Source organism: Penicillium canariense (assembly GCF_028826845.1).
Source record: "Penicillium canariense strain IBT 26290 chromosome Unknown utg000008l_segment0_segment0, whole genome shotgun sequence".
In the NCBI taxonomy this organism is placed as follows: Eukaryota; Fungi; Ascomycota; class Eurotiomycetes; order Eurotiales; family Aspergillaceae; genus Penicillium; species Penicillium canariense.
The window spans coordinates 475,956-503,344 of record NW_026622735.1 but is presented as its reverse complement, the minus strand read 5'-3'; the positions used below and the strand labels follow the sequence as shown (position 1 = coordinate 503,344).

The 27,389-nt window shown below is 51.7% G+C and overlaps 11 protein-coding genes across 11 annotated transcripts; 5 read left to right on the top strand and 6 right to left on the bottom strand.

The window, feature by feature from the left end:
* Nucleotides 1–766: 766 nt before the first annotated feature.
* N7482_010178 (Concanavalin A-like lectin/glucanases superfamily) lies at nt 767–1,295 on the bottom strand (the record flags this gene model as incomplete). Its single annotated transcript, XM_056692302.1, has 2 exons — nt 767–1,058; nt 1,123–1,295. Coding segments are annotated over 2 exons (465 nt in total), but the record flags the coding sequence as incomplete, so codon positions are not given.
* Nucleotides 1,296–1,819: 524 nt separating this feature from the next.
* Nucleotides 1,820–2,216, bottom strand: N7482_010177 (uncharacterized protein; the record flags this gene model as incomplete). Its single annotated transcript, XM_056692301.1, is given in 3 exon segments — nt 1,820–1,945; nt 2,035–2,143; nt 2,158–2,216. The coding sequence occupies 3 exon segments, from the start codon at nt 2,214–2,216 to the stop codon at nt 1,820–1,822; spliced, it is 294 nt and encodes a 97-aa protein (XP_056538258.1).
* Nucleotides 2,217–3,272: 1,056 nt separating this feature from the next.
* N7482_010176 (STIMATE family protein) lies at nt 3,273–4,452 on the bottom strand (the record flags this gene model as incomplete). Its single annotated transcript, XM_056692300.1, has 2 exons — nt 3,273–3,929; nt 4,003–4,452. The coding sequence occupies 2 exons, from the start codon at nt 4,450–4,452 to the stop codon at nt 3,273–3,275; spliced, it is 1,107 nt and encodes a 368-aa protein (XP_056538257.1).
* Nucleotides 4,453–5,698: 1,246 nt separating this feature from the next.
* Nucleotides 5,699–6,433, bottom strand: N7482_010175 (putative pre-mRNA branch site protein p14; the record flags this gene model as incomplete). The annotated part of the gene is made up of 5 exons (XM_056692299.1): nt 5,699–5,799; nt 5,880–6,007; nt 6,081–6,137; nt 6,246–6,269; nt 6,402–6,433. 5 exons carry the CDS (start codon nt 6,431–6,433, stop codon nt 5,699–5,701), a joined length of 342 nt encoding a protein of 113 aa, XP_056538256.1.
* A 258-nt stretch (nt 6,434–6,691) lies between these two features.
* Nucleotides 6,692–7,447, top strand: N7482_010174 (uncharacterized protein; the record flags this gene model as incomplete). The annotated part of the gene is made up of 1 exon (XM_056692298.1): nt 6,692–7,447. The coding sequence occupies one exon, from the start codon at nt 6,692–6,694 to the stop codon at nt 7,445–7,447; it is 756 nt and encodes a 251-aa protein (XP_056538255.1).
* Nucleotides 7,448–7,468: 21 nt separating this feature from the next.
* On the top strand, nt 7,469–11,760 carry jhd1 ([Histone H3]-lysine-36 demethylase; the record flags this gene model as incomplete). The annotated part of the gene is made up of 2 exons (XM_056692297.1): nt 7,469–10,825; nt 10,891–11,760. The coding sequence occupies 2 exons, from the start codon at nt 7,469–7,471 to the stop codon at nt 11,758–11,760; spliced, it is 4,227 nt and encodes a 1,408-aa protein (XP_056538254.1).
* Nucleotides 11,761–13,982: 2,222 nt separating this feature from the next.
* Nucleotides 13,983–16,238, top strand: N7482_010172 (glycoside hydrolase family 3 protein; the record flags this gene model as incomplete). Its single annotated transcript, XM_056692296.1, has 1 exon — nt 13,983–16,238. One exon carries the CDS (start codon nt 13,983–13,985, stop codon nt 16,236–16,238), a length of 2,256 nt encoding a protein of 751 aa, XP_056538253.1.
* Nucleotides 16,239–17,480: 1,242 nt separating this feature from the next.
* N7482_010171 (uncharacterized protein) lies at nt 17,481–18,653 on the top strand (the record flags this gene model as incomplete). The annotated part of the gene is made up of 1 exon (XM_056692295.1): nt 17,481–18,653. The coding sequence occupies one exon, from the start codon at nt 17,481–17,483 to the stop codon at nt 18,651–18,653; it is 1,173 nt and encodes a 390-aa protein (XP_056538252.1).
* A 799-nt stretch (nt 18,654–19,452) lies between these two features.
* N7482_010170 (uncharacterized protein) lies at nt 19,453–21,252 on the bottom strand (the record flags this gene model as incomplete). The annotated part of the gene is made up of 4 exons (XM_056692294.1): nt 19,453–19,653; nt 19,747–20,878; nt 20,934–20,997; nt 21,057–21,252. 4 exons carry the CDS (start codon nt 21,250–21,252, stop codon nt 19,453–19,455), a joined length of 1,593 nt encoding a protein of 530 aa, XP_056538251.1.
* A 492-nt stretch (nt 21,253–21,744) lies between these two features.
* On the top strand, nt 21,745–23,424 carry N7482_010169 (uncharacterized protein; the record flags this gene model as incomplete). Its single annotated transcript, XM_056692293.1, has 1 exon — nt 21,745–23,424. The coding sequence occupies one exon, from the start codon at nt 21,745–21,747 to the stop codon at nt 23,422–23,424; it is 1,680 nt and encodes a 559-aa protein (XP_056538250.1).
* A 490-nt stretch (nt 23,425–23,914) lies between these two features.
* Nucleotides 23,915–26,082, bottom strand: N7482_010168 (alpha-keto acid decarboxylase family protein; the record flags this gene model as incomplete). The annotated part of the gene is made up of 5 exons (XM_056692292.1): nt 23,915–23,998; nt 24,079–24,271; nt 24,364–25,762; nt 25,833–25,913; nt 25,986–26,082. The coding sequence occupies 5 exons, from the start codon at nt 26,080–26,082 to the stop codon at nt 23,915–23,917; spliced, it is 1,854 nt and encodes a 617-aa protein (XP_056538249.1).
* Between the last annotated feature and the right edge of the window lie 1,307 nt (nt 26,083–27,389).

The window sequence follows — 27,389 nt, the reverse complement described above, 5'->3', positions numbered from 1 at the left end:
TATTATCTAATCACTCGAACAGCACCCAAGGCAGTAACAGACTTGAACGGGCTGACTACTCCTAAGCGTCTAATTTTGATTAAGTCGTTGATGACTCGATGTGATGCATCAGTGGAACCATGTATCTCCATGGATGCAATTATCTGTCATGCCTGGTACCACTCACGCAGAATTTCCTCAATTCTAGAGATAGCTAAATGCAAAATCATAATCTATTGTGTCTTGCCTCTCTAAATCTATATCATGCTTCTAAGGAGTCAACGGCCACCCAATATCAGTCAATGGCAAATGCAATTGCTCTCCCATGATCAAAGTCTCGCATTTGGGTCCTCAATATCCATAAATAGATGTACATAGGAAATATGCCAAAGGACTTGTAAAGAATTATGGACAAAATCCCAAAGTAGCCTAAGGGATGCGGCGTTCAAGAATGAAGTGGCGGAAGTGCTAGAGCTGAGAGTGGTACTTGAGCTGGAGAAACTGGCCAACCTACCGTGCTCAGACGTGTTTGAGTATTCGGAATCCCGAGCACTACTGTGCAACCTATAGACGAAGAGGTACCCAGCCAAGCCGGACTGATAGAAAAAGAAGAAGCCGAAGCTGTGTTAGTAGAGTGGACATAGCCAGTGAGATTGACGCCCTCATAGGGACAGTTTTATCGGACCAGGTATAGGGCTCAACGAGGTTATAGTTAGCCACGCTAACTGTCTTGAACTACATTTATAAGGGAGCCTGTATATAGTACGTGGCACCGCCAGCCCATTCATTATTCTTTGAGTATTGGTCGATTACCCCTGGCCCAGATGCCCAAGAGACTGTTCATTATAATCTGCTGGTATTTGGTGTCATACTTGGCATCGTCGTAGGCCAGAGTGCGCACGGTCTGGTCGCCGCTAGACCAGACAATTGTCTCCTTTGTCCAGGTTACCTTGTAGATATGGAATGTATGCCCTGGCGCTAAATTAGTTGCCCAGGTCGCACAAATGTATGAGGTCGTGTCGCCTTTTCTGAAGAATTTTGTCTCAATATGAGTCGTGTCTCCGTCCACTAACAGCGCCCTAGGGTTGGTAATGACATGAGTTACAAGGTACAGCGAGTTGCGTGGCTATCTGCAAGCCTTACGCAGTGAATCCATCAAGATTATCTGTCTTAAGCGCAATACTGCTGACTATGCCGGGGCCTGGGGCGTCGTTCCTAGCGACTGAGGCCTCACCGAACAGTATATTGAAGTGAGGCCGGATAGCCTGCCTCTCCCCGTTCGAAATGCTTTCAAAATAGGAGAGATATTCCAATGTACTGTTGGTTCTATAAACTGTTACCCGAAATGAGTAGCTTCTTGCATTTTTGTTCTTACTATCTTAATATGGTCAAAATAGTGGATTAAGGTGATGAATTGCCCCTATGGCGCAATTGGTTAGCGCGCGAAGCTTATGTATTCATCCTTTTGTCCGGGAAATTACATGCAGCACCCTTCGAGGTTCGTGGTTCAAATCCGCGTGGGGGCATGTTTTTTTGAGCACCGGCGGTATTTTTTGGCTTTACTTGGTCAATAGTGTGTGTGTCCGAAGGACACTTCCGCTACAAATAAGATCCGTGCGCCTATTGTGGCTTCTCTCTATATGAATCCCATTTGCTTGTGATGGCAAATTTGTTAGCAAAAGGGTTCCGTCTTAGATTATACATACATGGGCATGACTCGGTAGTATACAAATCAACTCGGCTCCAATGGCCCTACATGTCAAACAAAGCAGCCGAGAAAAATATAGTAGAAACAAGAAAAACTGATTTTACACCAAAAGTTCCACGAACTGAGGCATTGTTAGTGGTAGAGGTGGAAGAACTGGATGCAGAAGCCTGTGGCAGTCGATGTAGACTTTACCTTCATCGATGTCGAGGTATCTGTGGTGGTGGTCGGGTAAGAAGTCGCAGTAGCAGTTGCATTGGTCTAGCCTGAGCACCAGACACCCTTCTTATCGACACCAGCTTTGTAAAAGCAGTCTATGGAGTCTTAGACAAATTGGTCGAAGGCGATACTTTAGAATCGCAATCATTGTCGTAAGTGAGCACGCTGGGGGGCTGAGCGCAGGTTTCGATCATGGCCTTATAATTCAAGAATTTGGGATGTCGCAGGTGGCATCGTGAACTGGGAGTTCATACTGTGCGGAGGTTCCGCTGGTAGTGCTGGTTGAGGCGGCGATCATAGTGGTTGTCACCATGCTTTAGGTTAAGGAGTGTTGTGAATTAAGAGTGGTTACGAGAGTGGTTACGATCCCCATGAGCTACTGGATTGTTTACTTAATCTACACCTTTCTCGTCATCGAGTGAGAAGTACGTTAAAGAAGAGGCAAGGTTGATGGAGTGGTAACCAATTCGCTCGATGCCCAGAGGGTTGGTTCTCCGACTAGGTTTAACCGGCGCGCAATTTCAAGCCCAACTTGGTTGTAATCTTGGCAAAGTCCTCGCTCCTTGGAGGTCCCTGGGAGATTTGATATATGTGGATATCAGTTTCGTCGAGTCGAATACCTGAAAGTGCGAACCAGGGAAGATATTCATGTTTCACCGGGTTTCATTGGGCCCAAAACATGGCACCTAATATTTTCGACGTCACCGTTCACTCTATATACGGTGGGGCCTACCTATATGTCACTTCATTCTTCATTTTGAAATAAACTGGGGTGGTCTGGTGTTCATCAGCATCTGTTCATTTTGCTAAGTGGCTTCCCAGGCATGGTATGATTGCTTCTTGCACCCTGACAAGCTCCATGTTTATCAAACGAATCCCTGACATAGAGAAGCGCTGCATGAAGAGTCTGGATGAGTCCCAACTCCCGTCCTACGTTACAGCATCTGGCTTCTCGGGATCCCCAGTCAGTACCGAAATCTGTTCCACCAAGTATGCGAAGTCCACGACCAACACCGAGTGAGAGGGAGAGCTCAAGGTTTGAACATTTCAATGGCACCTGGAAAGAGACTACTTAGAGAGGTGATGTGCTTGAACTGTGGAGAACGGCTGAAGTTTGGATATTGATATTGACTTTGATTTCCAGGGTATCTGAGTGTGTGATTGGCTATGGGTCCTACAAAGTAGGGTAAACAGCCCTCGGTCTATTTGAAGAAAGACGTGGAAAAGAAGAGGAAAACACCCCACATGCGCTGGTAACGTATATTCATTTACACATTGATGGTCATAGGTAGTAGGCCCAAGAAGCAAAGAATAAAGAAAACAAAAGTTCCCAACGCCTGCGATTGTGGTATAGCTCATTCGGTCGTATTCAGTTGCGTGTTCCCTTAACAGGATATGGTTTACTCTCTTGTTCGCTGCGGCTGCTGCTAGAGCTTGGCGGCTCGTACGGCGGGACTGGGGAATGGTCCTCGGTGAGGGGGCCCTCTGACTCCTGGAATGCACTTTCAGTCGCCTTGGACTGTGATACTGTGACTGTTGGCTTGACATATCTCTCTTCGTCGTCAGAGTCAGTGGAGTAGGACTCGTCCAGGCCAGCCAGGAGAGCTTCACGCCGGTGATTATCTTCTTCAACGTGATCAGTGTCAACAGCGGTGTAGAGGTCGTAGGAGAGCCGTCTCTTGATGAAGTGGTCAATGATGTAGTACTGGATGGCGTTCATGATAACGGGGAAGAGAAGCATCACGAAAGCTATCTGGATCGCCGTGTTCCCTTCTGTCCAACTTAGGGCCCAGTCGCCGACCTTGACGATGAAGGGTAGGGCCTGGATCAGGAAGAACACGCAGACCTTCATGCCTAGGAGGCCCAAGAAGTAGATCATTGACTGCTTCAGCCACCATAGTGCTCGGGGTGGATGGCCGTAGTTGCCGGATTCGATGGATTCTGGGGGGTTGGCGAGAGGAGTATAGGAGGCAAAGAAGTTCAGGACTCGGAGAAGGAGTATCAGGATCGGGATACCGAGAGTTGTCTAATCATTCACTAGGTTAGCGGATCCTCTTCTCGAAGAAGTAAACAAGCAAAGAAGTCTCAGAAGAACTCACGTCGATTCCCAAGTTCAGCAAGTAGAAAGAGCAAGGGTTCGGCTTGAATGTGTGTTGAATCTCGAACTGACCCGCCGAGAACATGGACATCAGCAGATTCGCCAGATGAAGCATCCCCGAGCCAAAGACCTGTTTCGACGCATCAAACGCCCACACTTTCAACGGCCGCTGAGGTCGCTCTCTCCACCGCTTGTACACCAGCGATAGCAGTGCGAGGGCCCCGAGAGCAGCTTGGACGAGAAGAGAGAACGGCCCCAGAAGCTTGCACTCTCCATCATTGCCTTTGTTGGGGTCCGGACCAGATGGAGGGGTCCCATGGTAGTACAGCGTGTGTGATGAGGGAGATGGGGATGCGGTGTCTGGATATGATGCCAGGCTGGGCGGGGAAGTTGCGGCGATCAGGCTCGTGGCCGCAGTTGCAGCAAGTGACAGGGCGGTGGCAGCATCCATTATGATTTAAGAAGAGGTGAAATGCCAGTTGAAAAAATGGGTTGGCTTCGAAGGGACGAGAAGCGACCCGCGCTGTGAGGTGGCGGTTGTCGTGTAAAGTCGAAGGCTGGGATGACGCTGGAGGGCCAGCGGGGTTAACGTGTGCCAAGTGGCATAGGGAGAAGAGGAACCAGGAAATGTATTTCAGGGCAGGCTCAGATGGCAGAGCTTCCAAAGCAAAAAAGGCTTGGAGCACGATATGGGCAAGATGTGATGCTGGAGAGTGGCAGTGAGCAGCTGCCTACAGGCGGTGTCCCCGCATTGCCGCAATGGGATCGGCGCGGCTAATCCTTGGCGGTGCTTGGCTCTGCCGTTGAGACGCCAGTTGGCGATCTATTTTTCGAAGAATTTCTGACCTGCAGATCTTCGACTAACCTTCTTGATTCCCTTTCCAGCGGCTAGGTCTGATCCGCATGAGAGCGTTCGTGTTTAGCCCTCATAGCTCTCTACCAAAGATGGCCCCGGCTTGTTGCAGCCGGGTGGATACCTGTCTCTCCAGTGACGCAGCCTTCTGATTCAGATCCTGGCTTTTTTTCTTGGGAGACAGAATGGAGTATACTCTATTTGTTGTAATGTGTTGACGTCCGCGCTATATGTTTAACAGTAAGGTTGTGGTTTGACATGTTCCGCCTCGTCCTCCAAGACCTTTTTCCCAGGTCGGTGAGAATATATATCTGGGAACATGGACCTTCCTTCGCCTTCAGGTCTTCTTAGCCTTGTTTACGTCTTTGTAGATCTCCTTCACTACAACCCGTGAACCTCTCAACCAGACAGTCTCAAGATCAATAATTCTGCAAGGCTCAAAGCCAGGAAGGAGCATTCGACCTGTACTTAGGTAGGTAGTATACCCATGCTACGGCAAATTCTCTACAATGCAGTCATGTTTGCTGAGCAAAGTGGGGGGTTCGTATTGATCACGAAGATTGAAAAGTGAAAAGAAGAATGAACACAGAAAGAAAAAAATACTCTCGCCCATGCCTCGAGCGAAAGGACCCCCAGACAATTATCGAACCGAGGATCAACCCATCGAAACGTTCATACATCCGAAAGAGTCGTCAAGAAAAGAAAGAAACCCGAGGGAATCAAAGAAAAAACGCCGCTAACCCCTCAAACCATCCCAGAATCGACAGAACAGAAGATCCGTTGCAACACTATGCGCAGCTAACTGCGTGCAGAGGGCATCATTAGAGTTGAAAGATGCGTCACGTCACTCTATCCCGTGCTGCTGTTTAAGTCGTTCCAGATTCTCCTGTCTTTCCTGGATATCCTCTTTTGAGCGAACCATTTTTTCTGGCTGGTGGTACAATACTAAAATTGGCATATGTCAGTTGTTGTGACCACGCTGGGATATGATTTGCGCTTGGCTGCTGTCCGGGTGCCACACGTACCGACCAAGTATCTGCTCTGGAAATTGAAGCCATTGAGCTTATCGCATGCCTGCTTGGCGTCGTGTACGTCCTCGTAGACCACAAATGCGGTGCCTTTGGAGTTGTTGGCGATGCCCTGGCGGATTTGGCTGCGGAGAAGAAAAAAGCAACATGTCAGCGGCGAAACAGGGCAGCGCCATGTAGAAACCATGAGGAGCTCACCGAATAGGCCCAAATTTGCCGAAGAGGTCAAAAAGTTGCTCTGCTGTTACGTTGTAGCTACCGGGAAGGGGTCAGCGTTCTGCTTGTCGACTTTGCAAGGCTGGGTTGCTGGGGGGAACGGAAGTCGGTGCACGGCGGGGGACCGCCGGCGACGGGTATGCATACCTGAGGTTCTTGACGAAGAGAATCCTAAGAAAAAGCATCCATGTCAGTATCCAAGTGCTGCAAACGACGCTAAAACGAAAGGAAGCATCGGCTATTCTGCGGATGATGGGGCACGGTTGCCGGCGCCGGGAGGGGCAGAGGGAATCAGGCACATACCGATTTGCTTCGGGGGCGAGCTTCCGGCTCATTCTTAGGACAAAGGGGGTCCAGAAAAGAGTTGAATAAGAGGTTGACGTGAAGTGCGAGATACCTGGGGTATCGAGGGCAGGTGGTGGTCCGAAAAGAGAGCAGCGCAAGACGAAGGAGAGACACACAGAGAGAAGCACGAGGTGGCCTTGGCATAGTCTGTTTCGGGTTAGCCTGCGCCTTAGGCAGATCGGGTGAGGTAAGCAGTCCGTATCATGACTATACGGTACACAATACTGCACGTGGACTCTGCTTCATTGATGGTTCTACTGTTACAATTGGTACCGGACGGTATCACCGACACAGCTCGGCGAAGACGCTCTCGTCGCAAGTTGAAGCTCGGGGCCGTCGACAGGCTCGTTCCTTTTCTCTCAGACACAATCCAATCGCGAGACCTTTTTCCCACTCGCACCAGAATCGACATTGATCTCACAAAGGGGAGGGCCGAAGACACACACTCCTCCGTCGGCCGCACCAGCTGGCCCCGCGTACATACCTTGCGAACTGGCTCTCGACCGACCTACCCTCCTCCCTCCTTCGCCTACGCCTTGCGCTCCATCCTCCCCTCCTCCTCCCTCCCAGCCCGGAAGCGCTTCATCCATTCGCATATCCCCCGCTCGTCATCCAGTTTGCAGGGCCCCATTCCTGCTGACTGGATTGCATTCGATCCGCTTTCCCAACTGCCCGCGGGCTGCGGCGCGACTCCCCCGGTGCCTTTGTCGACCCGCCGCCTCAACGCTCGAAACCACCTCCCCCCAAGTCCAGCGCTGCGCCGCGACTCGCTTTCCTCCCCCGTCGACCACCCCCTCCGCCGTCCTCAATCGTCGCTCGAGCATCTTCGTTTATCTCACGGCCCTTCGTGCGCATGTCCTGCTACCAGGAATGACACTCCCTTTCCCTGCGACGGCCTCTCGCTAGTCCGTGTGGTCCAACATCCCCCCGCTTTGCACCCACTCGCCGCAAAGCGCATCTCGACGCACCTCCGACTCTCTACCACAACATATCTTTGTAACTGACGCTCGTCGGAGTTACCGAAGATGATGAGCGCGGCCTCTTTCATGATTCCTCTGGGCGAGCGTCCCCCGCAGTACCGCACTCCGTCCCCTCCGCGACGCGCCGTCGAGCCCATCACACCGTCGACCGCCGAATTTCGAGCATCATGGGCCGAGCGCGGCATCGCTCGGGCTGCCAGCCTGGATCGCGATCAGCGCCCGTCAAATCATGCTCGGAGTGCCCTCGCCGATGGTGGTTCACATCACCGATCGGGCCATGGCCGGTCAAATTCAACCATCGACACGCTTGCGACGATCGCCCTCGCAACAAGCCCTACCCTCGCGCCGCTTCCACCTTGCCCATCCTCTCCCAATTCTCGATCGACCGTTCCCTTATTTACTTCCGAACTTACAACCGCCGAAAGACCTGCGAAACGCCCTCGGTCGGAGCGGGACCCGTCACCATACCATTCTTCTTCCTCCTCCCGGGCTATGCCACTGGCCAATAGCCCACACCCGTCTATGTTGGATAGCATGAAAACCGATGCAGAGCTTTTACTCAACTTCGCTCGACCGGCCAATATCCATCCCGCCGGCCACCACACTAAACGAGTTAGCATCGACGAATCCTTCCATCACCACCACCACTATGGAGGCGATGCGGTGCGGCACAATCGATTCGGGGTTTCCAATGGAGGATATGGTGGTGGGCGGGCGGATACAAAGCTTGAGTATCATCATCCGGAGGACCACGTCCCGCCGTCACGTATGAGATCGCGTTCCGATGGGTCGGCATTCATCTCGCGCCCTGTCATCCGTGGCATGCGACCCACCACCAGCGCAGGTACGCTTCCTCCTATCGCCTGGGAGGAAGACAACGAAGATAGTGCTTCGCCGACGGAGATGTCGCGCTACGCGGGGTACGGCGAATACAGCTCCTCCGGCCCTCAGCAGGTGCCGTTTGGTTCTCAAACAACAATGGGCGTGACACCAAAGGTTGAAGAGGAGGACGGCAGTGATACGAATCAAGCAAGTTGTGCAGCGTGTCATATGGTACGGATCCCGGTGGAAACGGAGGAACAAGAAGAAGATACGTGGATTGGCTGCGACGGGTGCAAACGCTGGTTTCATATCGTCTGTGCTGGGTTCAAAAATGACCGAGAAGTTCGCACGGTCGACAAGTTCATTTGCCGCAATTGCCGATCCGTCCACGGTCAAACGACTTTCGTACGAAAATCCTCGCGAGCGCGCACGGCAATTGACTATGCCGGTCTCAATCAGGGTCTTGTGAAGGCGGCTTCGGATTCCAAGGAACACCACTATCTGGAGCCTATTCGCCAGGGCAAAATCAGATTCCTACCGGAAAGCTTCCCTCGTATGAAGCCAGAGCTGGTCAATGCAGAATACTTCGAGCGAGGCAATGGGTGGACAGAACCAGTGGTGATACCTGCTTGCTGGAATACTCATGATCCCGTCCCGGAGGTAGACTCGGACTTTGAATCTCTCGTGCAAGACGCCTCATCCCAAGAAATGTTCGACGACCTGCTTGAGCATCTTGAGGAACATAAACGGCATGTTGAGGAGACTATTGACTGTGGACAGGATCAGCTGGATATGGTGATTCCTCAAGGGTTGACTGTTCGGGCAGTGGCTGAGCTGTACGGTCCCGAGGAACGAGTCGAAGTGATCGATGTCAAGTCGCAACAAGGAGAGGATAAGAGGTGGGATATGCAGAAATGGGCCGATTACTACGAGAGCAACGAGCCTAATAAGCCGGTTCGGAACGTCATCAGTCTGGAGGTTTCGCAGAGCAGGCTTGGCAGGCTCATCAAGCGACCCAAGGTTGTGCGCGATCTCGATTTGCAAGATGCAGTCTGGCCAGATGAGCTTAAAGCCATCGGTGAATACCCCAAGGTTCAGTTCTATTGCCTGATGTCTGTTGCAGACTGCTACACCGACTTCCACATCGACTTTGGTGGATCCTCCGTGTACTATCACATCCTCAAGGGCAAGAAGACCTTTTTCTTCATTCCTCCGAAGGACAAACATCTCAAGAAGTACGAGGAGTGGTGCAACTCTCCGGCCCAAGATTCGATCTTCCTTGGCAACCAAACAAAGGAGTGCTATCGTGTGGATCTTTCGGAGGGGGATACTATGCTGATCCCGTCAGGATGGATCCATGCCGTCTGGACTCCGGAGAACAGCCTGGTGATTGGCGGCAATTTCCTCACCAGACTAAATTACGGTATGCAGATCAAGGTGCTCAACATCGAGAAGGACACAAAAGTGCCCAAGAAGTTCCGTTATCCCTTCTTCCAGAAAATCCAATGGTACACGGCTTTGAGATACTTGGGGGATGACCCCCTCCCTCAAAACGTGCTGGCGGCGTTTGCACAGGATGAGAATTATCAATTCCACCGCCATTGCCCAATTTACTATGAGTTCGGGGAACTTGCCAATAAAGAACCCGCCGGATCGCCATACTTCAACGCTCGATTCTACTCCCAGGCTGAGCTGGAGGGACTGCCGGAGCTGACAAAGTACCTTCTGCGGACGGCGCTCATCGCCAGCTCGTATACCGTCGATGGAGTCACCATGGAAGTTCGCAACGCGGTCAGGAGGTCCATCCCCAAGGGTATCGGAGATCCTGTCGACATGATCAGGAGATTCGGCATCTGGGTTGCCTGGAAGCGTGGCAACGAGAAGGCGCCGCAGTGGACACACCCCGGGGTCATCGAGAGCAATCCCAAGGTCTCGCTCACTGAAAAGAAATCTGCTGGACGGCCTAGTCGACGGTCCGAACGCAGTGTGGACAGCCAGCGCACTTATGCTGAAAGACAGGCAGTCCAGCGACCATCGGATGAACTCGTTGCAACGCCTATTCCTCAAGTCAACAATCTCCCGTACCTACCGTCTGAAAGTGCAACACCAGCCCCAGCCGCTTTCCTTCCCGAGTTTATTGGCCGAGAGACGTCCTCTACTTCAAAACCACGATATGCTCCACGCGGTTCTGGCCTAGGACCGAAGCGTGTGGCATGTGATGCGTGTCGTAGACGCCGAATTCGTTGCCGTCACAAGGATGAGCCGAGCGACTTGAGCATGATGGGTGGACAAATGGCGGGTAACGGATTTGGGTCTGGATCCGGTCTCAGCACTCCGTCTTCTCTGGCTCAGGACGCTGTTTCCGCGCTGAACTCATTGGCGGCGATTGCGTCTCAAGCTGGATTCCAGAATAATGGGGTGGTTGGCTTTGACCCATTCGAGGGTTCAGGCACGTTTCATTCGGCTATCATGGGGGCTTCGACGGCTGCCGCCAACCGGCTGAACGAGATAAGCCCCGATGGCACGAACGGTGGCAAAAAGGGACGAAGCAAGGCGTGTGACGACTGCCGAAAAAGCAAGGTTAGTACTTATTACTCAGCTACCTCCTGTGTTATGGTCTCCCAGCTAATATCTGTGTCCAATAGCGTCGTTGCATCCACGATGAATACGGCAGGGTTGATCCCATTAAGGCCCAAGAACGCTCCAAGCCTCGTGGGACGGCCTCTTCAAAGCGACCACGGCCAAATGAAGACGATAATGCTCCTGTTGCAGCCAAGAAGACCAAGCAGGAGAGCACGTCTCCAATCACGCACCCTATGAGCTTCGAGGGATACCCCGCCACAGCGATGGTGCCTCAAAGTGTACCGAGTGCTGCTTTCGACCATGGAGCTGCCGCCTACGACGCCGAAAGCCACCAAGCCGAGCCCAACAAAGTGGCTGAGGTGACCGTCGGTCAGGCCTTATATGCATCGCCACCAGTCTTCCATGCTGATTCGGTAGAGATGAAGGATGCAAACTCTGTGTCTGTTTCCTCGAAGCCAACTGTGTCCCTGGTATCCCCACCCACGTCGCTGGCCGACGAAATGGATGTGGTGCACGATGGTGAGGCCATGGCGTCAGTCGAAGGCGAGGCGCCTCCTGCCCTCCACACGCCCAACTCCAGCTCTCGTCACTCGTCCCGTCAGCCGCGACATGTCGAGCGGTTCGTGCCGGAAGCGACCGCTGCTCGCGCCTCGAAACCCGCTGGCAGGGCAATGTCGTCTACCGCGCGCCGCACCACCCCTGGCCCGCCATCATCATCCAAGAAACCCTCGTCCCGCCCCTCCTCGTCTCATGCCAAGAAGAGCTCGCCGATGGTTGAGAGGCACTTCGAGCGACCTGCGGCCACGTCATTGTCTCCGCATCAGTCTAAACATGCCAAGCACCGTGTTGAAGAAGACGCCGATGCCGAGAGTCTCCGCTTGATCCGCGAGCTTCAAGAAGAGGAGTTCGGTCTCAGGAGACGGCGAGGCTAGCTCACGATCCAATCGGAGGATTTTCCTTTCTTTTTTTGCTTTTGCTTTTCTCACGTCTCATTTCTTCAACGCAACGGATTATCAAGGATATCATTTCTGGAACTGGGTTAGGTGATTCGGAGTTCATATATCTCTCTTGCTTTCGCGGGCGTTTTAAGTTAGGTTGGGTGGAGTTGGAATGTATGTGCGTGTCTTTGATGAAATGCTATCGCCGCGTGCGTGCATGGTGCTTTTTTTTGATCTGGCCATGGTCCCCCTCTTACTTGGTTGTCTAGTCTGACGCTGCTTGTTATTTTCTTTTGTCTTTCCAATAATTCATTTCCAAATTTTCCTGGACGTTCGTTTCTCGTGCTGCTCCATGACTCCAGATTCCTTACATTTCTTTTTCTTTTCTTGTTCGTTGTTTAAACATGACTGTCAGTGGTGCTTTTCCTTGTCAATTCACCTTGTGTTTGCGCACGGAGCTTGGCGTTTGCTATCTTCTTTTACATTCACTGCGATTGTGGATGGTTTTGTTCTGTCGAACTATTGAATCACAATAACAATCATTTAGTTTACTCTATTTCGAGCTGTCCATATCTAGAAGATTACCTTATTGTTTTCGCCACCTCCAGCCTTCCAGTTCTAGATGCCTTATTCCCTTCTACTGGTGTCATAAAAAGTCTTGTATTAAAACCTAATAATATAAAACGGGTCATATACGGCCTATTTAGATGAAGTATAGCGAAGCAGATGATTAGATTTCAAAAGAGTGTTTCTTATGTCTCTCAGGATACAGCGGCCGTGGTCCTTGCAAATAAGCACATGCAGCCTTTCAAATAATCTGCTAATCTCACATCGAGTTTCCGAGGCTATTGAGAGTCCAGTGGTGGTAGGTATTAAACCAAACAATGCCGGCTTCAGAGCACTCCAAGTGTATGTTCAAGACATGGCAATCTTTCCACATGTAGGCATGATCAAGTGGGATTGAGTGTGCACACATATACCCAGACCCGAGAACTTTCATCGAAGTGTCTGAAGGGGATTTCACACTGTCACACTGTCACTCTCGCAGAGCTCGACACCCCATCCTGGGAGCCCATTGCCGCACAAGACCAGTGATATTTGCCTTCCGGCTTTAGAGCCACACTGCGCCCAAAATTATCCTCACATATGGTTGTATCTTCTGTCGATGTGAGGCAAATGTTCAACTACTTTTTCATGTTTATTTCGCATTGCGGCACCAAGTGGAGTCGTGCGATAGCGGTCCTGTACTGGACCTCACATATAGCATAAAAGAGAGCAGCAAAAAGATTTCAATGGTAGATTATAGCAACTTGTCGAATAGGTCGAGCGGGTTTCAGTGTCTTGGTCCAAGAGATTATGACCCCCTCATTTCGTTCCGCAGCAGATTCTATCCCTTTCGCGTAATAAGGGAGAAGAAAAAGAAACAAAAAGAAATACCTAGGCAAGCGGAGTAAAAGCAAGAGTGATACAGCAAAAAGCAAAAAATAGATGCCACAGCTCTACAATGGTGGTAGTCCGCGCCAGCCATTTCTCTCGAGGTGGCCCTCATTCAGCCCGCGTCCAGGCAGAACCCTGGGCGGTTTGACAGAAATAGCTATTAGATCATCGCTTATGGGCTAGAACCGCTTCCTTGCCAGCACGCCACAGAGACAAGGTGGCTGTTTCGTTGTCTGGCCACCTATCTACCTCACCTTCCCAAAGACAAAACACCGTGGATGAGTGAAAGCACGTCACTTGATACAATACGGTGGGGAGAAGCATCTTTAGTCAGGATGGGGAAGTGATGTGCTGGCTAGTGCTAACATGTCCACTAGGATCAGATGAGTGATTGAGGGTGCAGCTTCGGTTGAGCGATCTGCAGGGTCTGCATGAGCGAGCTCCGGCATGTTACGACGACCCCGTACTCCCGCGCCTAACCCGCATCCCGTACAAATGCTTGGGGGAATTGCGTGAGCCAGGAACTAGCATGTCCCGAAGGGTCCTGGTGGTATTTGATCACCCCCGTAGTTCGTCCGGATATACTCCGCAGTCTGCCCCAATTATGTCTGCCCCGCGTTCACCGCGGAGTGTCGGGGAGGGTGATGACCAGCGCCCAAGGCCCTAACGATGGGATATAAATTACTATTACAGTCCAAGCCGACAGATGAATCTATACTCCGCTGTCCCTCCGGCAGCCATTAGTCCTCGAACACCTCGAATCTCTCTCCAAGGACAACATGCGTGTGACAACCCAACTTGCGCAAAGTGGCCTCCCGCCTCCTAGCCCACACACTGACAGTCAACCCACGTCCTTCACATTTCTCCAGGCTACCGACGCAGTCAAAAGTGGCCTTCCTCTCCCCCAGGTCGTCGCCCGCCTTCTGTCCGAGCTGACAAAGACTGAATGTCTATCCCTCTTGGACGGAGACGAACAGTTCTGGGGCGGATTGCGCACCATCCTCTGCGACCGGTACAACCGCCATCCTTTCGTGCACGGCCATGTTCGGCGTCTCGGCATCCCTGGCATTCGGTTCACGGATGGACCGCGGGGGGTGGTCATGGGGGAGTCGACCGCGTTCCCCGTCTCCATGGCTCGAGGCGCAACATGGGATGTGGATCTGGAACGGCGAGTCGGAGAGGCGATCGGCCGCGAGGCCAAGGCCCAGGGCGCGAACTTCTTCGCCGGCGTCTGTGTGAATCTCCCTCGACACCCGGCCTGGGGACGCAGCCAGGAGACTTATGGCGAGGATCCGCTGCTTCTGGGGGAGTTCGGCCTGGCGTTGACGCAAGGTGTTCAGCAACATGTTATGGCGTGTGTGAAGCATTTCGCGCTGAATTCGATGGAGAATGCGCGATTCCAGGTCGATGTCCAGGTCGACGAGGATGTCTTGCGCGAGGTCTATCTTCCGCATTTCCGACGAATTGTCGATGGCGGCGCGGCGGCGGTGATGTCCGCGTATAACTCGGTGAATGGGGAGTGGGCGGGACAGAGCCACCAGTTGCTGATGGATATCCTCCGGGGGGAATGGGGATTTGATGGCTTTGTCATGTCGGACTTTATCTTTGGGTTGCGCGATGCGGCGACCTCAGTGAGGAACGGATTGGACATCGAGGCACCCTTTCGACAGCAGAGAGCCATGGATCTGCCTGCTGCCTTAGCGTCGGGTGAATTAGACTGGAGCGACGTGCACCGTGCCTGTGCAAGGATCCTCACCAAGCAGCTTGAGTTCGCTATCAGGACGGAATCCTCACAACCGGACCCCGCGGTGGTCTTTTGTGAAGAGCATCGTGCGCTGTCTCGCGAGGTGGCGACGCGCGGGACCGTGCTTCTGAAGAATGAGGAGGTCGGGGGCCAGAGGATGCTTCCGCTGCATGCTTCTTCCATCTCCCAAATTGCTGTGGTGGGCCGTCTCGCCACGGTCCCGAACACCGGAGACAAGGGCTCTTCCCAGGTCTTCGCGCCACATGTGGTGACAGCGCTGGAAGGCATCAGATGCGCCTTCCCTCAAGCGCAGATCTCCTTCACACACGAGCCTGGCCAGGTGACGGAGATGGCATCCCAGGCGGATGTGGTCATCTGCGTGGTCGGGTACGACCATCAGGATGAAGGTGAGTATGTGGTTCCTGCGTTGAAGGAGAATCCCACCCTCCAAGGCGTGTTGCCACCCGCGGTCACTCCGGCGGACCGAGAGATGTTGGCCGTCATTAAAGGTGACTCCGCTGACCAGTCCGCGAGTGCCATTGAGGTCGGGGCTGGGGGCGACCGTGCATCCTTGCGACTGCGGGCTGAAGACGTGGCGCTGATCGAGGCCGTCTCCCACAATCCCCGCACAGTCGTGTCTGTCGTTGCTGGCGGGACGGTCATTATGGAGGAGTGGAGAGCCAAGGTGCCCGCCATTCTCATGAGTTGGTATAGCGGATGCGAGGGCGGCCACGCTTTGGCCGATCTCCTCGTCGGACGAGTCGAACCCAGCGGACGACTTCCCGTTTCAATCCCCACGAATGAGAGCCATCTACCCTTCTTCGACGTGAACGCAACGCGTATCACCTATGATCGATGGTATGGTCAGCACCTTCTCGACCGCATGGGGGTGCCTGCTGCGTTTCCCTTCGGCTACGGATTATCGTACACATCGTTTGCGGTCGACAACTTGAGGGTCATCCCCGCCCAGTCTGCGACCGACGCCGACGGGCAGATCGAGCGGTTGACTGTCCATTTTGATGTTCGCAATACAGGGTCGCGAGCTGGGCGATATCAAGCCCAAGTATACGGTCGACCGGGGGTGGAAAACTTCCCGTCCTGCGTCTTACTGGGTTTTGCGCCTGTCAGCTTGGCACTAGGGGAAACGCGAGCGGCAACCATTACGGTCTCGTTGAGACCCCTTCAGAGATTCGTGGATGGGAAACTCACTCTGCCGAGGAAGAAGATTCTGGTGGAGGTTGCGTCTTTTGCGGGAGATCCAGATGCCACCCGCATTGCATTCATGCTCTGATGGGCGACCGTGGGTTCCGTAGCGCCGCAGATGATCCTGGACCTACGACCATAGAACTTTACAAACGTGACAATGACAATGTATGATCACTGCAATGCCGGTTTATCAATTGTATGCTTCCTCGTATGCTGGATTCCATAGCCATAGCCACGTGGATGATAGTTCCCCCGCAGCATCTCCCGGTTCCAGCAGAGGAGAGGTGCGGCCCGTGCTTAGAATGCGTGAATTTTAACTTGAACTGCAGGGATCAAACTCTATAAACTCATCATCTTCATTAGCGCAATCTGGATATAGACCATATAGAAAATTATAGAGAGTCTGATGATGGCTCTAACTGAACATTGTCCACGTATTGGACACAGCTGATATAACAAATCCGTTAATTGAGGTATTCTAGCTCTATTATCTACTGCTAACATTCTATAATAACTCTCTTATAAACCACTTTCTACAGCTTTACCTTCTCTTTAAGAAATTTCATGTCATGTGGTGCTCATATTGAGTTCCTCGTAATAATTTTATTCCTAACTTAATTAGATAGTAATAAATTAAGTTTTGATTGTTGTTATATTAAAAAAATCTAATTAAAACTCTAATTAGTTAGTCGTTCGGCTAGCTGCCTATTCAATAGGTGTATTAAGTAAGACATTACAAGGCAACTATTGAAGGCTAACAATCAAGATCGGCGTTTGTTTCGAGGCAATTGCAAGCGACCCGGCTTTTCCGATCTGGGGTTCTCTCAACTCGTATCAACCCCGGATTGTGCCCGCAATCAAAAAAAAAACCGGGGTATCGCGGACGTCCCCGACACTCCGCGACGCTAAGCGACGCGCCGGAGGCTTTTACCTTTTCCCCCTAGCATCCCGAGATTCCCCTTTCGAAATAAGCTTTGCATCGTGCGGGCTTCCCCAAGGCGCATACCCCACATTCTGCAATTTCTCCGCAATCCTGTGCTCATGCGATCCCCTGGAGAAACACGTGCTGCGAACCTTCCTTTCGCCACAGCCAGTCACGTCCGCAGAAGGTGAACCCTCCAATATAGGATTTATATTGTGGGGTAGACAGAGAACTACCGGAGAAATATCTCATGAGACCGTGATCGACCAAAAATTAATAGCAGAGGAGCACCGTCGAGCTATAAAGGAAGGGTCCGGTCGACGAAACACGAGGATTTTCTACTTGGAACCCAATTGCTTGTGATCCGACCTCAAACATCCGTTCCATTCCAGTCCGACACCGAAAATGCGTTCCCTTGGACTGTTTCAGTTTCTGCTGGGTTGCGCAGTGCCGTTCCTCGGCACCATCGACCGCGTAGGAGCCGTGGTATCCAACCCCAAGCCAACTCCATTTACCGACTTTACCGACTACATTTTCTTTTATCCTCCGGCGGACGCCGTCTCATGGAAGACCCTCTATGCGCGCTCCCTCCAACTCCCAGATGAGTCCCTTCTCATGACATGGGAGAACTACCCGGCCGAGCCACCTCTGGTCAACCACCCCATCTTCAAATCCGTCGACGGTGGCTCCACCTGGACCAACTTCTCCGCTATCCAGGACCAAGTGAACGGGTGGGGGATGCGCTTCCAACCCTTCCTCTTCACCCTCCCCCAAGCCATGGGCCGCTATGCTGCCGGCACCATCCTGGCCGCCGGTGTCTCTACCCCCAAAAGCCTCACCGGTGGCGTCTACATCGATCTCTACGCCAGCACCGACAACGCCGCCACTTGGAACTTCGTCAGCCACGTTGCCTACGGCGCCGGACCGGAAACCACTGCGACCGGAGACGCAGCGCTCTGGGAGCCCTTCCTGATGGTCTACAACAACCAGCTGGTCTGCTTCTTCTCGGACCAGCGCGATCCCGCCCACAGCCAGAAACTGTCGCACGTTACCACCACCGATCTCGTCAATTGGTCCGCGGCTGTGGACGATGTCGCGTATGCGAATGTGGGAGATCGCCCCGGTATGACGACCGTTGCGCACATCGAGTCTACGAACAGGTACATCATGACGTACGAGTACTGCGGGTCCGGCGGCTGCGCGGTTTACTACCGGACTGCGTCGTCACCGCTGGAATTCAACTCCGCGACGGGCATTGCACTGAGATCGAACGGTACCTCCAAACGGGTACCTGTGAGCTCGCCGAATGTGATCTGGACAAAGCATCCGAATCGCACGGATGGGTCGGGTTTGATCCTGGCCGGTGCAGCGAACGAGGGGGCTGTGTATGTGAATGAGGATGCGGCGGATCCGGCGGGGTGGAAGCTGGTTGATGTTGGGCAGTGGGCGGCGTACTCGCGGAGTATGAGAATTGTGACCATCAAAGGTAACAAAAAGTTGCTGTTTGGCAACGGAGGGAACATGGGGAATCCGGCTTATAACTCTGTCGCCTGCGGTGTTACGGAGATTCCGACCTAGCCGGTTTTTTTCTTCGATCACCTTTCGTAGGCCTTTACCGTTGGCATCTGGGATCTGGGAGCTATTCACGTGAGGAAAGAGCATGGATGTTCTGAGTTGGGACGGCTCGGCCCTTTTATGTACTTTTGGGTAGTTATAGAGTGATAGGACATAGAACTGCTGCGGTGTCAACTTCAAGTGCCTCTTTCCTTTCCTTTTTGAGCTATATTTATTCGAGTTCTATTTCTTTCTCGCACCACGCGCCAGGTTGTTTTCATGAGAGAGCCTTGGAAGTCCTGTTCTCGAGGCATTTGTAGAAAATGACTATGAAGAGCGGGCGTATGTACTAGTACTATGAGAAGGTAAGAGAACTCTACATCATTGCCTTCCAGACTTAAGGCATAGCAAATTTCCTTATGCCACGATAGTTGGATCACGCGATCTAGGATAGGTAGGTAGGTCTGCGCAGAATACTTACTTTTCAAACGCTTGTACGGTATATGAGCTCTACAGAGCTCTCTGCGTTTTAAACAGTATTTTATAACGGGGCGTAGCCAAGGCTTTGTACAGGTCCTTCGAAAGACGCAAAGGACGTCTTCTTTTATACGTCACTGGGGCCCAAGAACAGGCTAGGTCTGGGTAATGGAACCAGGTGCTTTGTATTCTTGGGGGAAGGGAAAAGAATTGCGGACTTGGGCTTGAAAATTATCACTCTGACATAAAGAATGTTCCCTGACTCGAATCCGGTTGCCCACCAAGTCTCCACCAGCAAATAAGTGAGGGCACGGCACACCAACCCCGATCAATGTTACCCACGAGACTAAACTTTCCTCATAATCTCCGCCACCACTTCGCCGTCACACTGGTGTTGGCCCATCTTGCGTGGGGGAACGCGACCGATAAACATTTCATCAATCTCCTCATAAGTCCGCATCTTGAGTTCCGGAATATAGAAGAAACAGACGACGGTTGCACAGGCGGACAAGCCACCAAATACAAAGCCCACTTTGCCTTTCATGTTCTATCCATGGTTCTGGGGTCAGTAAAACAACTGAGACGGGTGAGAGGGAGGGAAGGATGAGCGAGGGTGGAGAAAGGAGAATGGAGGACTTACGCCGGCGTCCGGATTCACCATATATGGCACCGCAAAAAACATGATAACACCGAAGACAGCCTGGGTGGCCGTTGCCAGGGCCGTTGTGCGTGCCCTCATGACAAGAGAGGATACCTCGCCGAGCAGGACGAAGGCGACGGCGCCGATGGTCATGAAGTATACGAACGAGTAGATGACCGTAAGGGATGCTTGCACCCACTTCGCGCTACTGGTCGGGACGACGTCCAGAATGCCGATCAGGAGAAGAATAACCGTGCAGCTCACCATCCCGCCTAGGAAAATTGGTCGTCGTCCCACTCGATTCACGAGGAACCAGGAGCAGATGTTGCCCGCTACACCGCAGGCCGTGACACCCACCCCGAGGTCAAAGGCATTGGATGTGTTGAGACCCGCCAACTCGAAGAAGTAGGTTGAAAAGCTGAGCACAAAAATAATGCCTGCCAAATGCTGGCAGGCAAATATTCCCATGGAGATCAGGGTGCGCACGCGATCGGTGCCTTGGAATGCGGCGAGGTAGCTGGGGTTTTCGGCCGACTGTTCTACTTCCACTGTTCGTTGGATGGAGGCGAGCTTGGAAGCTGTGTCAAAGTCAGGGCCGTAAAGCCGCTGTAGCGTCTGCTGGGCTTGCTCCATTTCCCCCTGACGGACCAGGTACCAGGGTGACTCTGGAGACAGCCAGCTGCCCGTGAATAGTAGAATGGAAAACAAGAGCTGCACCAGAAACGGGCCCCGAAACGCCCACACATCCGACCGGTTGGAGAAGCCTTTCGTGACCCCGTTGGAGATCAATTGGCCGAGTGCGATGGCCAAATTGACGCCCGCCGACGACATCCCGCGCAGTTGCACGGGTGCTATCTCGGAGCAGGTAATGGGCCCAAGCGTGAGATAGAAACCCACCCCGACGCCGAGGATCAGCTTGCTCACCACGAAGGCAGCACGGGTGAATGAGAAGGTTTCCCCGAAGATCCCGGCCGTGACGATGACGACGCCCAGGGCCAAGCTCTTCTTGCGTCCCACTCGGTCCGCAACCCAGCTGCAGAAGAAGCCGCCGAAGAACTGGCCCACCGAGGACATCACATTGAACGCAGTGAGCCAGCTGGCGGGGATCACCGGAGCACCGTTATACATGTATCTATCACCATGGCTGATTAGCGCGTGAACCATGCGATCCACGGGTTCTGACTGACCCATAATAAGAGCGAAACGAGGCAACTCCGATCATGGCGCCATTGACTTGCGTGTCGAACCCCCCTAGATCACAAATTAGTCGCTAGACGATGGGTAACGGTGACCGGTGGGATAGTGCTCACATCCAAGCGCCGTCATACACCAGAAGAATGACCAAAAGACGATGGTGGGATGCTTGCGAAAGGTCTCCAGTACGGTCAGATGTCGCTCGCGGTCGGCGTCCGCGTCCGCCGGGGTCCAGCTCTTCGGTGGAGCCTCCACATGTTGGACATCAAGATCGCCTTTTTCAGCGGGCAACTGCTCCGTGGAGGTATTCATGACTCTGAGCTGGTTCAAACAAAAATCCGGGTTGTGAGAAGAATATGCGGCATTGATCGTGTGAGGGTGTCTCTGACTTTGCAGGAATCCTCTGCTTTTAAACCCTCTCGCATGCCATTGGGAATTGTCTCTCCTTGCTTGACCCCGGACGGCGCATAAGGTTGAACTTTGCGGGCGGGGGATATTGCATCACCCGCTGACCCTCATCGATCGTGCTCATCCGGGGCACGCGGCCACGCTTTCAGGGGGTCGTTCCAATGGGTGGATGCGAGTTGTGGGTCGTCCCATGCGAGGATGTCTCCGAGAGTCGCCAAGTGCGGGGGTGGAGCATGTGCGATCCCGAGACTCCCCTTGCCAATATAATTGCCTGCCTCCCTCTTCCCCGTATTTCCCCCGGAGTTTCCCCCGACATTCCCCCCTGCCTCCACACCCCATACTCGCAGCTGGTGGAAACGTGCCAGACCATGCCCCTTATTTGATGTGCTGTCCCATATGACCCCCAACAAAAGAGCCACGATAAGCCGGGGCAGCACTGCTTATGCGCGCAAGCGAGCGGTGACAGCCTGCCAGGTGTGTCGTGCAAGGCGGACGCGATGTGATCAAAAGAAGCCGCGCTGCTCCTTCTGTGAGACAACAGGGGCGCAGTGTGTGACAGAGCCAGGTGCACAATCCAGCTTTGACCCGGCTAGCCTGGCCATCCTGGCGCGTTTGGAGAGCGTGGAGAACAAGCTCGATGCCCTCCGGGGCTCTACGCCCCGGCCCTCGCCCCCCCCGACGGCCGAATCAAGCACCCCGCAGCCGTTCCCCAGCCACCAACTGGTGTCCAGCCTCCTCCCCCAGAATCTGGATCAACTCCTCCAATGGTCGGTGTTTGAACGGATACGTCCAACCTCAACCAGCCAACCTCATGCCCTTGCTGGATTTCAGCCTCCACATCAACCACCCTCGCAGCCAGCAGCGCTCCTTGGCGACGAACTGGATCCGTCCGCGTGTTCGCACTATCTCAATGACTTCTTTGCACATGTCCATCCCAAGAACCCAGTGCTGGATGAGCTGACCGCGCGACGTGTCGTGAGAAGGGTGTGCTTAGATGGTCCAGGCTGGGACCCCGAATCCTGCCTGGCACTTCTCATTTGCGCCAACGGCGCCGTGGCCCATCCTCTCACCACCCAAGCCTCAACTGGGGAAGAGATGCGCCGCTCGACGTCGCGAGTACTTTTTCAAGCTGCCCAAAAGCGGTTGGGGATAGTCCTCGACGTGGCCGGAGTGGTCCAAGCACAGTGTCTGTTCTTGGCGGGTGTCTACTTGATGTCATCTTTGCGACCCTTTGATGCCTGGCGACTGTTCCAGCATGCGCTTGCCATGTGTCAGGGCTTTTCATCGGGAGACCATCCTGACCCGGCCGCGGAGAGTATCTACTGGACGTGCTGGAAATCCGAACGCGAGGTGCGCTGGGAATTAGGGCTTCCGGATTTTCGTGACATCTCCCTTGATGCACCACAGCTCTTTCCCAGTTTACCTTCGCCCAATCAAGAAGAAGACATGCTTCGTGCCTGGTACTTTTACCTATCCGAGATATCCCTCTGGCGGCTGGAAATGGATGCGAGAGTCGAGATTATGCGTTCTTTAAGTGAGCCAGCCCACGAGAACGGGTTGTTGGAGCAACTCGCGGGCATTGCGGACAGCACCTTCGAGCAGATTACCCTGTGGGAACAGTCTCTCCCGTCTGTCGTCAGCATTGCCTCGCCTAGTCCCGCTGACCCAGCGGTCGAAGATGATGTGCTACGGTTTGTGCTTCGGGGCCGTACGACTTACATTAATGAACTTATATCATGGCCTTTTGTGGCCTGTGTTATCGCGGGACGGCCGATCACGCGGCGAGCGAGGAACTGGGCCCTTCGCGGACTCCAGTCTCATCTGAGACGCCTCTCACATAACGAACCGGGCTTTTATTACCGACATCATGGCACCTGGCTCATGGTGCGATCGTCCACCCGCAGTCTTTGTCTGTTGCTGGCCGTAGCACAGGACCCGTCAGCACATGACCTCCTTCCCGAAGGATGGAAAGAAATGGCATTGAGGACGATGGATATGCTGAGGTTCTGGCAGCACGAGATAGAGGGGATGGAGTGCCTTGTGATGCAGCTGGATCAGTGGTTGTCTTTGTATTGAATTACACCCGAAGAAAGAGAAGTTTCGTGGGAGGTCCTAGTTTCCGACTAGATTTCCGACCAGTTCATGTACAATATTCCAAAAATCTATATCTATCACCTTTTGCCTCTGCGCAGATGCGACCTTTTTTCACACACCTCCTTCCCCCTCCATGATTAGATTATTCGCGTGTGGCCGGCGCCGAAATAAGTTTCACCATCCACTTCTCTTCAATATTTCTTAGATTATTATGGCGGATCTTAGGATATCCGTGCGGGTGAGTCCTTAGAGATTTTCTGCGTTGATCCGGTTTACCATACAAAACATGCGGGAAATGGGGGGTCGTGAATCATCTGGATCATAGTGGTAAATGCCACCTCCCAGATCAAAAATGAATTCTCTGAATGCGTAGCAGAGCGACATGAAGACACATTGTTCTCAGTTCATCTAGAAAATCACAACAAAGACAAACGTTTATGGAAACTTCGCGCCAGGTAAGCAAGCGATGGGCTCAACCATTCCGCTCCCGCAGTGACCGCGATAATGCAACCAAATTAGATGGTGCATCCTTCTGTGCAATATATAGCTCAACAAACTGCATTCTATTAGTTTAGATTTCATGCACAAGTAGGAAACGGGACGAGGCAAATGGATAATCACGATTGATACACTTACCTGGAGAACCGAACAGTCAGTGAATCTCTCTTGACTCCACAGCGCCTGGAGATCCTCCCTGGTCTCGACGCGGTGAGTCTGGTAAGCACCCGGTGCTGCACCAAACGCCGCAGGAAGAAGCTGGTGAGTCCATGGTTGGATGTCGTTGTAAGCCTGCTCTTCGCCATGTATCAAGCGCTCGACAGTGTAACCACTGTTACATATGACAAAACTACATGGCATTAATACAACTTGCAACCCAATCTTGAGTAGGAAGGATGCCCTCTACAATAATCGAATACTCACATGATCGGTGTAAGACCATGGCGGATAATGGTGCTTAGTTCCTGGCATCCACACTGGAGGCTTCCATCTCCAATAAAAAGGATGGTCCGTCTTTGCGGGTTACAGGAATCCCGCGCAGCCAGGGCTGCTCCTTGACACGCCCCAATCGTGTATCCGATGCTCGACCACAAGTACTGCGCGAGGAAGATAGCATCAGGAGGAAAGGTCGTGTTCCATATTCCATAACTTGCTGTGCCTGCTTCTGCTAGAATGATGTCCCCTTTTCGAAGCCATTTCCCCAGATGAGTCCAAAACCAATCGTGTGTGATAGGTTTGTGCCCCTCAAACTCATGTTGGGGTATCCATGGACCCATGGACAATAAGGCCGGAAAGTATCCTTTCGAATTTCGAAAGAAATTTAGGAATTGATCTCGAGAGCTCTTCTCAGTGCTTCTCCTCCGTATGGGGGTGTTTGCGTCCGTCTTGTCGAGAATGATAGCAAGGGGTTCTTGCTGCTGATTGCGATCGACCCAGGAAGAACTATGTACGGGCGGCAACTCATTGCCGAGCTCCGCTGTTAACGCGATCAGGACATTGTTGATGTGGATGTTCGTGAAATTGTGGCCCTTGACCTTTGCACGAGTTCTTTGGATATCAATCAGCCTGGTATCGTCCACATTTCCGCTGAAGCCCGAGGTACTAAGATCCGTCTGAATGTTTCCAATACTAATGACTAGGTCGACAGAGTGCATCAGCTCAAGAACATTCGGGCTTGAGGTCGAGCCCACATAGAGTCCGACATAGTGTGGAAGGGTTGCGTCCACAAGCCCTAACCCGGAGGCTGCGGCCAAGACAGGAAGCTCAGAAGAGCCCAGAAATTGATCAAGCTCTCGTTTCGCGCCGTGCAAGATGCCATATCCCCCGATTAGTAATACCGGATTGGTCGCCTGCTGAACCTCATGTATCACAGTGTCCACCAACCGTCCATGTTGAAGCACGTCGTCACGGGGCATTGTCCGATTAAGCGGTGGACGGCTGCTTAATAGATGGCGTGCAATTGGCATGCGAACCATGTCGGAGGCAATAAAGATGGTAACAGGACGGCTTTGGACCCAACATGTTCGGATAGCTTCGTCAATCAAGACAGGCGCTGTCTTTGGGCTGTCGATACTAGCCGTCAGACAAGAGACCCTACGGCTCATTTCCTCGAAAGTTGTGAAATCTCCATCACCCAAAGTATGATGCAGACAGAGCTCCTCTTTCTGGGCATGCAGGCTTGGCTTGGCAACAACATGAATCACAGGGACAAATTCAGCAAAGGATCCCGCGATAGCGTTTAACGCGGACAGCTCTCCAACCCCCATGACCGTCATCAATGCAGAAATCCCATTGATACGCGCATAACCATCCGCTGCGTAGCCTGCCAAATGGTCATAATTAGAGCAGATCCAAAATTTGGGTGGAAGCATTATCTATGAAGCCCATCTTACCAGCATTGAGTTCATTGCAATTGCCAACCCATCGGAGGCCACACTTCTCCACATAATCCAAAAAAACCAAGTTGAAGTCGCCTGTCGGCTCGACCCGAGTTTAGCCAAGAGAAGAACGTTGTTTGGGGGCCTTGGGAACCTCCTATCACTTACCCGGTACTCCGTGAACAGATCGGATCCCAATTTGCTTGATTCGGATACACAGATACTCAAAGAGATCTATGGTCTCTAGGGTGCTGTAGTTCACCATATTGAGAGAAGAAGTGTTGCTGGAGATTGATATATGCCCTCTTCTTGGGTAGATATTTGTCTACTATTTATGCTCTGTGAACACAGATACGTACCTCTCAGCAATAGATCTCCCGTGGTCGTGCTGCTCGCTTGAGCAGAAAAGCGCGTTTCCGGCTGAGGAGGTGAGGAGGTGGGGCCCTCACCTCCTCACCTCCTGAGGTCAGATTGGTAACCGCTGGTAAATACTAGTATTCTATATTAATATGAGGTAAAATCCCTAGGGCTTAACTAGTTATATGCTGATAATAAGCTCAGGAGGTGAACTTCTAACGCTAAGGCCCTTACCTCCTAAGCTCTTCGAGGGAATAACTAGTAACTACTAGTAATTCCCTTTAATTACGTTTATTCTCTATAGGGCTGCTACCTCCTGAGCTAGAGGGTGATTATAAGAAGTTACTAAAATATTATAGTAAGGTTTAGTAAGAGTATAGTAGATAGTAATAGCTACTAGGAGTACGTAAAGTATATACTAGATACTATTAGGATAAAATCGTCGCTAGTTAATACTAGGAAATAGTAGTTAATACTATTATATTATATTTTTAGAGGTTACTAAATATAAAGAATAATAATAAAAGTGTATAACTTAATAATATATATACTATCTAGGATAAAATTAAAAATAATAAAACTAATAGCGACTAAAAAGAATAAGTAGATAGTAGATATAACTAGAAGATACTAGATAGAATTAGTAAAAGGTAGATATAACTATAGTATACTAGGAAAGAGCTAGATTAAATAGTAATTATCTTCCCTATATCCTAGGGAGGTCTACTACTATTACTATTACTACTAGAAGGACGTTTTTTAGGTCTTAGAGGTTTATTATTAGGTAAGTCCTCCTCTTTATCTTCCTTTTTATCTTCCTCCTCGTCTTCCTTCTTTTTATCTTTCTCTTTATTATCCTTCTTATTATTAATTTTATCGTTATCTATAATCTCCCTATCTTAACTAGAGATAGTTAGTAAATAGTAGTAAATACTAATATTAGCTAATACTTACTACCTTAGGGTACCTTTTCTATTACTAACTATTATTCCTAGCTATTTCTTACTACTCTTTTTCTATAGGATATTAGTAAAAACTAGGAGAGAGTAAGAGATATCTATATAAGATAATAGACTTTTAGGTACTTTCGGATCGTTACCCTATAGCTAGCGTTAGGCTTTCCTAGCTTTATCGTATAGTTATAGTATAGATATCGAATAGTATAGCGAGGGATTTACTAAGAGTTAGTATTAGTAACTAAGGATAACTAGGAGA